The 14,580-nt window shown below is 43.2% G+C and overlaps 1 protein-coding gene across 1 annotated transcript in view; it reads right to left on the bottom strand.

Moving 5' to 3' along the window:
* Nucleotides 1-14,580, bottom strand: part of LOC115088627 (adhesion G protein-coupled receptor F5-like) — a 192,747-nt gene that overhangs the window by 114,159 nt on the left and 64,008 nt on the right. The window contains exon 9 of the mRNA XM_029596887.1: nucleotides 13,999-14,211. Coding sequence (XP_029452747.1) covers nucleotides 13,999-14,211 — 213 coding nt within the window. The remainder of the gene's footprint in view (nucleotides 1-13,998; nucleotides 14,212-14,580) is intronic.

The raw sequence follows: 14,580 nt of genomic DNA, 5'->3' as shown, positions 1-14,580 counted from the left end.
AAACATCTTCCACTGCCAGGCACATTGTGAACTAACACAAAACCCCGCAAAAAAGACACTCAAAATCTATACTGCAATCCCATTGTAACATAACAGTTATAACACCAAGGACTCAAACAACAATAACCGTACCTGTGAAAAAGCAAGGGTAAATATTACACTGGGTCTGAGAATACCAATACACCACCTACTGAGAAAACAAAACAAACCTGATTGCTGTAGATCTCTATACAGACACTATATGCTAGCAGAATCTCTCATCATGGTCAAACACACAGAGCAGAGACTGACCCTCATCAAATACAGAATAAAGCCACATAAAGTATAAATAGAAATGTGCAGACAAAAACTGAACTGTAAAACGTATCACGCCAGACTCTATACAGTGTAACAATGGAAAAACAAAAATTTCACCATTCCTCGTGAAACAAATCAATAAAATCAAGATATATAAATCATTAATCATAATTATAAAATCATACAAATAAAATAATTTCAAAACAGCTGATGAACAGAATATTCAATAATTAAAGATTCATGCAAATTTTGAAAGCTTTACCAAACACCAATAAAATATTTCAAACAGCAGACACATTACATACTACCCAATAATTAAAATGGTAGTCAATCAAGAAAAATGAACTTAAAAAGCCACCTTTACTTACCCTCTCCAGCAGTTCTCCTATTCCTTTCCCTTGCAGGCCATACCAGAAGCAGCAGTAACTGCTGAAGCTGTACTCACAGTCCTCTTCCTTAGGAACCACAACCCGTCTCTTCTCTCTCTCTCACACACACACACACACCAGTCACACCTTCAGGACCAGTTTCTGTCTCTCACACACCAATCATCTCCCCAACCAGTCTCTCTCTCTCTCTCTCTCACACACACACACACAATCACACACATACAAGTCATCTCCCTGATCAGTCTCTCTCACACATACACATGTCACCTCTCTCGCCAGTCTCTCTCAATCACACAATGCTCTTGCTCTCTCTTACTTACACACAGGCTTTCAATCACACACATGCTCTCTCTATTTCACTTATATAGAAGCTCTCAATCACACACATGTTCTATCTCACTTACAAACAGGCTCAATCACACACATGCCCTCTCTCACAGCCACAAGCCAAAAACATGCTCCATCTCTCTCGCACACACACATTGACACACACAAGCATCCTCCCTGACTCACATACACACATACAGACATACAGAAGCACCCTCCCTGTCTCACATACACATTACACTCTCACAGAAGCACCTTGCTTTCAGACTTGCAGCATTTTTCACTTTTACTAAAAGTGAAAGTGATGCTCCCAACCGTTAAATAAGAAAACCAAATTCCTATCAGAAGGCGAAATGACACCCTTCCTTCAGGTTCTGTCCTCCCAAGGGACAGAACCTGAAGGAAGCTTCTTTTGTTTTACGCTTTCAGGCAATAAAGCAAGTGTCTTTCTTCAAACTATCAGTCGTATGATTATTCATGTGGGAGATATGGAACAGAAAGACATCCTTAGTCAGCTTCCCTTTTAAATGGGAAGATTCCAGTCTTAGTCATTTAAAAATATACATTTTCTAAAGGATTAAAAAAAAAAAAAAAAGCAAAACCGTTTCAGATTAGAACTATTCTAGTCTTCATGCTTAAATTATGCTTCAAAAAACCAAACAAACCCCTCCTGGCATCAGTATCTTAAATTTGTGATTTTGCTGAGATGAACATTTTAAATACTTTAATTTTTTTTTTGTTTTAGTATTTGTCTCTACCCACTTTGTTAAATTTTATTTTCCAGAAGAGGGATGCTTAAAATTCAGTAATTTCATCTTTCATCCAACTTTTCAAAAGTTGCGATTCCAGCACAAAAGTTGAGGTATATGTACTAACACATTTCATTTTTTTAAACTGGCAGATTCCTTTCTCACATACATACCGCATACACACACACAGAAGCACCATTCCTTTCTCATATACACATCACATTCACACACACACACAAAAGCTCCATTCCTTTCTTACATATACATCACATCCACACACACAGAAAGAAGATCAACACAGCTGGTCTAGCTGATCACGTGGCCGAAGAAAGGAAGATCAGCGCAGCTGGAGACCAGGCGGAGACTTAGGGGGCACTGTGGCAGACAGCCAGCCCCCAACTCACCCTGCCTCCCCCCCCCTCCCCGTGCCACCCTGCTGACGCCCCTCTGGTGGTCTAGCGGAGGGCCCGGGAGTGATCTGCCACTCCCGGGGCCTCGGCTGCCACTAAGCAAAATGGCGCTGTGGCCTTCAGTCCCTACCATGTGACAGGGGCTACCGGTGCCATTGGTTGGCCCCTGTCACATGGTAGGGGCTAAAGGTCACTGGTGCCATTTTGCTTAGTGGCAGTTGAGGCCCTGGGAGCGGCAGGGAGCTCCTGGGCCCTCTGCTGGGCCCTCCGCTGGACCACCAGGGGGGATTGGGAGGGTGGCACTGGGGGGAGGCAGGGCGAGTCGGGGGCTGGCAGAATTTTGAAAGGGCACTTTTTGCCCTTTCAAAAATCTGCTGTCTGCCGTGGCGCCCCCTAAGTCTCGGCACTCTAGGCTCAGATCTAGCTCGCCTAGTGGTTCCTCCGGCCCTGAGGAGGAGCACAGGAATGAAGGGGAGCAGGACAGCAGGGGAGAGACAGAGAATAATTTCAGAAGCATGGGAGTGGGGAGGTGTGCGAGTGAGGAAGGAGAGTGGGCATGGCTTATTTATTTATTTTTCTGTGGCACTATGGCCAGTAGATGGTGCATGGGTACTGGTAATTGCTTGAGTATATGGCTATTTGTTACAATGTAAGACTTTCTAGTCAGGAGAGTTCAGAGCGAATTAGCATGTAGGAGTGGATGAAAAATAATTGATCCCATCCGATCAGGGAAGGCATCAGGAAGAGTATAAAAGGAAAAGTTTCATGTGCTAGCTGCCTAAAAGATACAAGGCACAGGCCCATAAGCCTTCCCTTTCCACAAGCTGTTGAAAATTAAACAACTTATTTCTCTGTGTTGTTCCCCTTTGTTCGATGTAAACCGGTATGATGTCCCCGACGAATGCCGGTATAGAAAAGCCTTAAAAGCCTTAAATAAATAAATAACTTGATCACAATCAGCAGTTTCCTGTTCCCCCACCCAAGAACAATCCTGTAAAACACATAATTGAGCATTACATTTTTAAATATTAAAAGATATTTTTTCTATGTTCCCATGCAGCTGTCATCAAAGTCATCCTATATGACCTGTGATAGGGAAATAACCCCATTTCCCATTACCACTCACCATAGAAAAAAAAAAAATCAAATTATCAGTAACAGCAACACAAATTCCCTCTACTACCAGAAACATTGTGTTCTAATTCAAAATCTTGCAAAAAATATTCTCAGAACCTATAGCAAACCTGCCATACTCTTACTGCCAGACTCAAACAGTAACAACCCTACCTATTAAAGGCAATATCTTAAATATTTACTCAGGCCTTAAAACACCAAATACACTTCCTATTAGGAAAATGGAACAAGCCAGGTTACTATAGACCTCTACATAGAAACTACATGCTAGCACAATACCTCACCTCAGTCACACAGGCAGAACACAGACAGACCCTTGCCAATTACAGAATAAAAAGACCATAAATTATAAATGGAAATATTCAGATAAAAAATGAACTGAAAACTGCAAGAAACCAGACTCTGTATGTAGGGTAACAATGGATGAACAGAAATATCACAGGCCTCATAAAACATCATACAAAGTCAAGAACTATAAAACATAAATCATAATAGTAAAAACATTAATAAAAGGAATAAATATTAAAAAAAAAACAGCTTATGAATAGAATAACAGCCAATTATTTAAAACATTTTTAAAAATTTACCAAACATCAAAAATATATTTCAAAATAGCATACACTTTACACACAATAATTAAAATTAATAGGGATAAGACAAAGTTTCCCTGCTCTGAGATTATAGTGGGTTAGTGGGGGGAAGGAGAGGGGGCACAAACTTTATTTTCTCTCTCTCATATACACATGTTCTCTATCCCGAACATCATTCATTCTTTCTCTCACACACACATACACAGGTTCATTCTCTAGCACACTCCCTCTCTCTCCCACACATGCTCAAACCCAGCACAGATGTTCTTTCACATTCACTGGTTTAAATAATCCCACAAACTCTTACATAGGCTCTTTCATATTCATAAGCTCTCTCTGCTTCATAGAAATACAGGCTCACTCAGTCACTGGCACTGTCTCCCTCACACAAACTCTGACTCGCACTCACTAGGTATCTTTTCCTCACACATACACATTCTGTCTCTCAGGGACTCGCCCTCTCTTCTGGGACTTTCTTCTGCCACTCCCAGACCTCTTCTTCTGCCACCATGGGATGGGCTCTGCAGCAGCCCTGCCATACCTCTTCTATCACAGTGTTAGTAGGTCAGTTGCATTTGAAGGAAGGGGGCCTTGACCCCCTCATTTCCCCAAACTCTGCTCATGTTTTTATGAACTAGCCTTACCTAATCAGCAGGCTCAGGTCTAGGCCTCTCCTCATCAGATAATTCTATCAAACTCAACTTGTATACCAGCAAAGACAATAAATAGCCTCCAGCTTTCTGACTCTGCCAACTCCAGGACCCAGAGCTGAAACTTAGAATTTAAAACAGGTTCCCCACCATACCTGGAGATTCTGCATGTTTTCCCACACTGGCAGAGCTGTTACAATGCTCTCCAGGGCTGGGAAGGTGACCCCTGAGGAAGGTGGGGGTTACAGAGAAAAATATCAAGATGAGGAACAGACAAATCATACAAAATAAACAATAAAAATGAGGAGAATGGGACAAAAAAGGACAGAGGGGATGTGAAAAGGGAGGGGATAGAGCCAGAGGAGTCATGGAGGAAACAAAGGAGATGGAAGTGGATAGAAAGCTGGCATGGCATGATGGAGAAATAAGATGGGGATAAGAGCTTAGAGTTAAAAAATAGATTTGATGCAAAAGAATAAGATGTGTGAAGTGGTGAGGGATAGAAGAAGCAGAGAAAAGGGATGAGGAGAACATGGAAAGAAGAGCTATGGAAAGGAAAACAGGGAAAGGAGTCAAGAGAAGCCAAAAGATGAATGCAGAGGAGTAGAGAAAAAAGCAAAAGGCAAAAATATTTAAATTTTTCATTTTAAATATCTGATTACAATATATGACTTGGGAAAGCTTTTTATTATCTTACATGTATTTTTTAAAATTCTAACTATGATACCAAAAAGTGGTTGTGTTCTACTCTTGTTATCTCTTGAGTCCCATAATTTCTTTTTGGGAGGATGTGGTGCTGTGCACACTGTCTCTTGCTTCTCTTCTCTGTACCCCTGACCCCCTGATGTGGTTAGTGCAGTTAGTGTAGCTGGGTTCAAAAAAGGTTTGGTTAAGTTCTTGGAGGAGAAGTCCATTAATGGCTATTAATCAATTTTACTTAGGGAATAGCCACTGCTATTAATTGCATCAGTAGCATGGGATCTTCTTAGTGTTTGGGTAATTGCCAGGTTCTTGTGGCCTGGTTTTTGGCCTCTGTTGGAAACAGGATGCTGGGCTTGATGGACCCTTGGTCTGACCCAGCATGGCAATTTCTTATGTTCTTATATTCTTTCTTCCAGGTGGCAAGCAGCAAAGGGTGATAAAATTGCCTTCCGTGGCCTTTCCTCTTTTCTGACTGCTTATTGTGGCACTCCCTAGTTCCTCACCAATGGCCTCTTCTATTCCTCATTGCCATCCTGGGCAGACATGCCTTAGGCTGTGGGCTGTGGCGTGTTCTCAATTTGGAATGCCTCCTCCCCCTCATGAGCAGGCTGCCAAAGTAAGGTACTGTGAGCTCATGGAAGTATACAGTTCTCACATGCGGGCATCTGTGTGACTGCCCTGTGTACATCTGAGCAGCTGAGCAGGTACGCTACCTCCAATGGAGGCCTGGTGGGAGGCATCAGCAGCCGAGGGAAGGAGAGGAAAGGGCAATAAGAGGGATGGGACATCGTTAGCACTGTTAAGTGGATCGTGGGGCACCATATTTTGAAATAGCACAGGGCAATCAGAAACCTTGCACAGGCCCTGTTTAGAGAACCCAGAAATAATCTTAGCTTCACAGCTGAACTTTAGAAGATGTGTGTACTTAAGAGAACAATGGCTGACACACAGAAAGAAACCATTTGGCCTGCTCATTTCACACTACTCCTCCTCTATTCATGGCTCCCAGGTTCTACCTGTTCCTTTTCCCACCCACTGCTCTCAATTTTTATCTGCTCCTCATCCTGCCTGCTGCTCTCTGCCAGAGTTGCCAACTGAGTCCATTTTTTCAGGGTAGACTGACTCAGTCCTGACTTTGTCCCAGTGCATTCATGAATTTTTGTTCTGCTTTTCTTTGGGGAAAAAAAAATCATGCATGGTAAAGAGGTAAACTCAGAACTGGATCAAGCTGCCCTGAAAATCTGAATCTGGTTGGCAACTTGAACTCTCACTCCCTTTCCAGCTCACCCTGGCCACTCTTCCTTTATCCTCCTACACCTTCTCACCCTGCTTCGCTCCTTTGGCTTACTGCCCCCGTAATCCTCCTTGCAGCAGCCTGCACAAGTCTCAGGGGTACTTGCTGCAGCTGCCAGGGCAATGAAGCAGGTAGGCAAAAAAGGATGATGGTTCATTGATGGCACCAGATAGGGGATTTCTGTGGCACCTGCCCTATTAAATGGGGGGGGGGGAGGAGGGGGGTATCAAAATGAAAACAAAAATCCTGATGGCACTAGCAGCAACAACAAAATTCTAAGGAATAAAAGTCAGCTGGATTATCTGAAGGCAAAGGAGCTCCAGATTTCTTGCGACGAGCCATGTCACCACAATATTGGTTATTAACTCTGCTACTGCAGCCATGAATGTTGAAGATATTTCTTCCAACTGTATATTCCTAGATAGGCAAACATTTAAGTTATTGGACAGGGCCAGACATTTTTAAAATCTACAAAATGTTCTGTCTACAAAAGCAAATGTGGCAGATCAGCCACTGGGTGGCCCTAGATTCCTGAAGAGAACTCTAATATCACAAGCTTTCCATCCCCCTCAGCCCTTCCCAACCTGAAGGGCTGTGGTTGGACGCCTCACCATATTTAGCCCAGCCAGTTTAGAGCTCAGTGTGATCAGTTTTACAGAGCCTTGTTTTACTCTCTGGTGAGGCCTCCCAGCCTCACCCTGCCCTTTCAGTTTGAAGTGATAACTCATTGAGTACTCCTTGCCAAAGGGTCTTTCTCAAATCAATTACAGAGAGAGAGATATAATTTACTAGGGATGTGCAGACCAAAAGTTTATGTTCATAAGTCCATAAGCCGAAAGGGGGGGGGGGGGTCATTTGCGGTCAATATGGACATATGGAGAATTCCATAAGTTGAGTCTATGTGCAAATAAAAATTTAAACCCCTCACCCTCCTTAATCCCCCCCCCCCCCCCCAAGACTTACCAAAACTCCCTGGTGGTCCAGCGGGGTCAGGACGCCATTTCTGAACTCCTTTGCAAGGAGCACGTGACGTCGGCGTCACGTCGGAGTGACGCGGCGTCACGTGATTCCCCGCGGGTTCGCTCCGGGACCCTCGTTTGACCCAAAAGGAACTTTTGGCCAGCTTGGGGGGGCCTCCTGACACCCCCAAGCTGGCCAAAAGTTCCTTTTGTGTCGAACGAGGGTCCCGGAGCGAACCTGCGGGGAATCTCGTGACGCCGCGTCACTCCGACGTGGCGCCGATGTCACGTGCTCCTCGCAAAGGAGTTCAGAAAATGGCGTCCTGACTCCTCGCTGGACCACCAGGGAGTTGTGGTAAGTCTTTGGGGGGAGATTAAGGAAGGTGAGGGGTTTAAATTTTTATTTTGGATCAACAATCGCGATTTCCAACGTATTCAACACAGCTATGTTGAATAAGTTGGAAATCCGATCGTTTTCGCCTCATCACTTTTTTAAGTTAAAAAAAAAAAAAGTAGCGTTTTACATTTAAGTTCAAAACGAATGCACACCCCTATAATTTACCGCTGGATTCCCTTTTGGAGCAAAAGGGCTGTCACCCAGAGGATTGAAGACCTGTGAGCCCACACTACAGAGAGGCAAGCACCAGTGACAGATCCTGCTGAGACAGAGAAACAATGATGGCTGAAGATGCATCCAGCTTTACCTTTCAGAAGTATTTTTTTGGATACTGGCTGTGTGGGGAGGATTTTCTGATTCACACCTCCCCTCAGTACTGATCCTGATCCCCTTTTTTGACTTTTCCTACAAAAGAAGTCCCTAATAACAGAACAAAGGAGAAATGGCAAGACCAGGAGACCTCAATCAGATCTCCGCCCATGGGACCAGGACGGGCTAGGTGTCCAGGAAGGATATGGCTTCAAATAGGACTGTTTTGCTGTGATTGAGGGGACCCCTTCCATAGGATTCTCGCTTAGCTGCTGGGTGAGCTTTGCACAATTAAAATCACCATGGGGAAACTCTACATAGATGCCTGAAACAAAGGACACCTATCTAAAGGGAAATATACACATGTACCAACAGTCAGATGTAACTTCAACCTTATAGATAAATTGACTTTAATTTTAATTATTTCCAAATCAGTAAACTTTATTTTAACACCCAACGCCTGGTCCTGTATGGTTTGTCCCAGCTTCTCACCCCTTGGGATGCAGCTGCTAATAACACATACTGAAAACAAACAAAAACCAAAACATTGTCTGCCTGGGTCATAAGCAAGAATCCACCATGGGATAGAGAGTCAAGCAGAGAAGGTAATTGCTAGCCGGAGCAGCCCCGAAGAGAATAAATCCGTTTGTGTGCCCTGGGTTACACAAACTTCAGGCCACAATTCCCTCTAGGCACTGTTAGCAGATTAGCATATGAATACTGCTTTGAGCTGGGATGTTTCATTTTCATAGGGTGAGATTCCCATGGGAAAATACAGGTGCAATAAAGTTGCAAAGTTGCCATTTTTTAGGGATCTCCATAATATATATTTTGTCCTTGTTTGGTTACTTTTCACTGCAGCTTGGTTTATTAGAAACCTCTGAGTCAAGATCCATTCTGCTTGTGTTCTCTAAAACCAAATAGACACTTACAGAGATTTAAAACTCCCAGTGGTAAGGGCACAGGATAGAAAAAACTGGCCTGCTTTCAGTATAGACTCTTAGAGAATTTCTGCGGAAAGTGGTCTAAAAATGATACTTGGCCCTGGTGATCTGTCTCATTGCTCTGAATTTGTATTAAATATTTACATCATGACAGTGGAATTTCAGGTTATCATATAAAGTAACAAAGGAGGTACAATCTGACCAACAAGAAATTAGGAGCACTATTTGTATCACAATGCAAGAGATCCAGTGATTGAAAGCTGTTGTGGATCTGTAATTATGTCACCAATGTGCTGTAAATTATTGATTGAAGACAATCCTAGTCTGTTGATTTAAGGAAGACATGGGCCTGAGAATACAGAGAAAATTATCACATAAACCTCCTCCCTTCCCTCACCAAATCCTCAAATGTTATACCAAAAATAGCTTTTGCTAAATGGTGCAGGAGATGAAACACAGACAAGTAGAGCTGAGCACCATAAGTAATTATGCATAATTTTGAAAATTTTCTTTAAAAATGTATATATGGGGTAAATTTTCAGTAGTGCTCTAAAGTGCAGATTTAAACATAGATGCACAAAATCAAAGCCATTTATTTTTTAAATTTCAGATTATGGGGCAGATTTTCAAAGGGGTACGCGCATAAGATATGCGCGTACCCCCCGAAAACCTGCCCCAAGCTCCCCCTGCGCGCGCCGAGCCTATGTTGCATAGGTTGCCAGCGCGTGCAAATCCCTGGGACGCGTGTATGTCTTGGGGCATTCCCGAGGGGGTGTGTCGGGGGCGTGTCACAGCCAGCACATCATCGGGGGCGTGTCACAGCCATCACATCATCGGGGGCATGTCGGGGGAATGTTGCGGCCGGCACATCATCGGGGGCATTCCAGGGTGTGGCCGCAGCCTCCGGACCAGCCCCGGCCAGGACAATGGCACACCGGCAGCCGGCCCGGCGCGCGCAAGTTACGCCTGCCTCAGGCAGGAGTAACTTTCGCGATAAAGGTATGGGGGGAATTAGTTAGGGCCGGGGGGGGGGCGGATTAGTTAGGGGAAGGGAGGGGAAGGTGCAGGGGGTCGGAGCAGCCTTAGAGGGAATTGAGGCAGGCTGCGCGGCTCAGTGCGCGCAGGCTGCCGATTTTGCGCAGCCTTGCGCACGCCGACCCCAGATTTTAAAAGATATGCGCGGCTACGCCAATTGGTTTGCAATTATTTGTATCTCACCTCTACAAAGTTCGGGGCAGGTAACAATATCACAAGCATAAAGACAATTAACTTCCATATACTGAAGAGTACTGAAGAGTACTGAAGAGCCATGTTTTGAGAAAACTCAAAACATGGCTCTTCACTAAGGCATTCACATAGTACTCATCACCAAAATATACTCTCAACACAATCCTCTTGCTGACTGTATTCTCTCCCCTCCCACACAATGTTTTTTTCCTCCGTCACCTCCTCTCAGCTCACCTTCAGACCCCCATAACTCCCCTCCATTAGTCCCTCTCCTCTGTCCTACTATGCTCCACCCTCCCACGTCCCTGCTCCTGACAGATCCCCCAACTCTAACTTTATGGTCTCGCACATGATGACTATCTCTCATAGTCGCTACTATCTTGTAAATTCACCTTTATGTTACTATTTATATAACCTCACCAATGTATTTTTGTGTAAATAGATCCTTGCAACCTATGCTATATTACCACTCCAATGTATTCTTTGTAAATAGATCCTTGTAACCTATGCATTTCTTCTTTCCCCTCCCATATGCAACCCATGTAATTCCCCTATCCCCTCCCTTATGCAACCTATTTCTATTCTTTCCCCTCCCCTATGCAACCTATGCAATTCCTCTTTCCCCCTCCTCTCCCCCTCTTTTCTTTCCATCCTACTTCTGCCCCAAACATTTCTCGCAATGTTATCTCTGTTTTCCAAGAACTTCTATTTAAGTTTCGTTATTAAGCCTCGTTACTAATTTTATAGTTCCTAATCACTGTTTTCATATAAGTTCTATGTAAAGCCCTTATTTGCTGATTTTGAAGTTTTACTGTAAACCAAGCTGATGTTACTTTACGAAGTTCGGTATATAAAAGCCACAAATAAATAAATATAAAATAAATAAATATAGAGCTAATAAATCAAACATAATAAAATTATAATAAAATTAATTCACAAAAAATCAATGTTATCACCTTGCTCGTGATAGTATGAGAGTGGAGAGGGAAGGACTGCTTGTGCGTTGGATTAGGAGAAAAGATCTCACTATGGCAGCACGACTAACTGAAGATTTTAAGGAGAGCACAGCAATGAAAAAATTTGTTTTTAACCTTTTAGTTACCAAGGTTCCACAAGTGGAACTTTTTTTCATATACTTTTAATTACTTGCAAATTTTTTAACCATATTTATACCATATTTGAGTCTAGTTAATTAAGATATATAAAAAGGGGCATCAGGAAATAATTCCTTCAATGAGCAGGATCTAAAAGGTTAATGCAGCTTTGAAGTCTCTTTGGTTTGACAGAGATCATATGTGCTGCGGTAGGAAGTTCCAGAAGACTGGACCTGCAAGTGAAAAGGCATTTTTATGGGTGGAGGATAATCTAGCTAAACGAAGAGACAGAATTTTGAGTAATGATTGAGACATTGAATGGAGGGATTCGGTGGGAACATACATTTTAGGAGTGCTGCTAACCCATGGAGAGTTGACATGGTGTAATAAGTTGTGTACTAAGAGAGCTAGTTTAGATTGAATTCAGTATTCGGCTGGGAGCCAGTGCAATGATTGTAAAGTCAGTGTAATATGTTCATGTTTATACATGTTTGTCAGGAGTCTTGTGGCCGAGTTTAAGATTAACTCTAAGGGTTTGATGGTAGTATATGGGAAGCCAATATATAATGTGTTGCAATAGTTTATTGAAGTTACGATTAATGATTTAAGTACAGTTCGGAAATTTTGGGGGTCTAGTAATGGCTTTAGGTGGCGCAACAGTCGTAGTTTGTAAAATGAAGATGAATGACAGTTTTTACATGGGCTTGCATATATAACATAGGGTTGAGATGGAACCCAAGATATCATACAGTATTTGCAATGGATATAATTTGGGAATCAAATTGCAAGGAGGGAAGAATGACAAAGGGAGCAGAACATCCTAAAACCATGATCTCAGTTTTACTGAGATTTAAAGAAAGTCTATTATGATTGAGCCAAGCTCTTACAGAAGAGAGACATAAAGAAACAAATTGGTTATTGCCCAGGAAGAAGTGATTAGAAATAAAAAAATGAATTGCTGACTCCCCTCCCTTCCCTTTCACTGCCTGCCTCATTCTTTTCACCACCTCTGGCTTGCCAGCACCTCTTCAGTGTCACCAGAATTTTCTTCTCACACACACACACACACACACACACACACACACACACATGCATTTTCTCTCGCACTCAAGGCACTCTCGCTCTCACACACACATACATACACGCATACACACAAACAGGCACCCTCCCTCACAGTGTCTCTCTCATGCACACAGGTGCACTCATTCTCTCTAACAGTCTCTCACCCACACGGGCAGTCTCTCTCTCATATATACTGGACCTCCTCCTCTTCTTTGGCCGCTGGCTGCAGGAGAAATGCCAGCGGCCAGGCAGGATCTCTTTTTCGGCCACCCTCTTCTCCTGGTGCCCACCGCAAGATCTTCCTAATGCAGGCAAGGAATGGGAACCCCGCCAACACATCATTGTCTCATGCCACAGGGGTTTTTGGTTTTTTTTGAGAGAGAGAGGGATAGTTTCTAATAAAATGTTGCCACTTCACTTATAAAACTGCCCCAAACATGGAGGATGAGTGAGGGGATCAGTGCAGGAGCAGGTGTATTAGTGGCGGTGGCAGACTCTGGAGAGTCAGACATTAATTTGGTGGGGGGGGGGGCATGGCCCTTGCGCCCCCCCCCCCACACACACACACGTTCCGACATCTATGCCCTAATGTAATATTTTCCACCCTCCTTATACTATTTTGCTATCACCCTCTTACCTCTCCCCTGCTCCCCTGGTGTCTTCTCTGTCTCTCTCTCTCCTCCCTCCCTCTCAGCAGGCTGAATTCCCTTTTTCCCCAGGGGCCCAGCATCAGTCCTCTTCTCTTCCCCACTTCACTTCTCAGACAGCAGTTTCTCTCCTCTAAGTCCTTTCTCTGCACAGAAAAGAGGACATAGTGAGGAGTGGAGGAGGCACAGGATGCAGGTTTTTCATGAGGGATCAGAGGGCAGTACACGCAGGTGGAGGAAAAGGTGCAGATGCTGAGTACTAGCACCCACCCTCTGAAAAAAAGGCCCTGGGAAGCACAGCGAGTGGGAAGAAGGGGATATTCCTAGAAATCAGTTTACTGCTAGAAAGCAGACTGAACAAAATGCACCCTGAATTCTAAGCAAATAGAAATTTAACTGAAATACAGCAAGAAATTACAGTTTAAACTCTCCCAGGAAGCAGTCAATTCAACAGCCACAGTTTTTTCTGCTTCTAACCAGCTGGACTGTAATTGCAGTTTTTTTTTCCTCAGTAAATTACTTGTTTCTCTTTTTGCATTTTGCTGGACTACATTTTCTTAGCTTCTGCCTTGGCACCTCGGTGTTAAATATACAACTCCTGGCTGACATTTAGCAACTTTATTTTTCCTTCTGCTGCAGTTTTCAGATAATCTGCAATAGTAGTACCAAAGGATTAGGCTGTAAAAGTAAAAACCGTCCATGCTATAAAGATTGCAAGTTTTCCTATTACACCATAGAATTAATTGCATGTAGAGAATTTCATCACAATTTTAAAAAGAAGCTTTTTAGACATCTCATAAACCTGTTTGCTTCTTACCTAAAATGGTTGATAGTCCAGCGACTGGGGTCCAAGCGGCATTAAGAGAATTAATGTTTCCATCTTCTCTGCAGCAATTCAACACTTTAAAATCATTACCATTGCAAACAATGTCAAGATTGATTGAACTAGTAAATGTAATTGGCTGAACTGTGATATTATAGGAGCTCTCATATATTATGCCACTTTGTTTCAGTCTGCAGGTGTATTTACCTGGAAAGAAAACACAACATAATGGATGATATCCAGAGCAAATTAAAATAACATTTTTTAGTACTTTCATTAGAAGAACTCTTAAGTTAAAACAGCAGTTATTACTGAACTTTGAAGCAGCTAAACTTTTACCAGTCTAGCCCAAGTTCAGTGGGGTTTCCCATTCAAGTTAGCCTCCTTAAAGTCACAGGGGATCATTGACTGGCAGTGATCTAACCGCTGCAGCTTTAACAGCTGACCCTGCTGCCGGAGGTGGGGGCCTGAGATGAAAATGAATGGGCACTGGCCCCCCCGACCTAGGCCCAGCCACGGCCATGGTTTAAATCAGAAGCAAATCTTTCTCAAAGGAAAGAATGCTCCATAGCAAGA

This window comes from Rhinatrema bivittatum, chromosome 3 (genome assembly GCF_901001135.1).
Source record: "Rhinatrema bivittatum chromosome 3, aRhiBiv1.1, whole genome shotgun sequence".
NCBI lineage: Eukaryota > Metazoa > Chordata > Amphibia > Gymnophiona > Rhinatrematidae > Rhinatrema > Rhinatrema bivittatum.
Note: the sequence above shows the minus strand (reverse complement) of the source record. Positions and strands in the feature narration are given on the sequence as shown.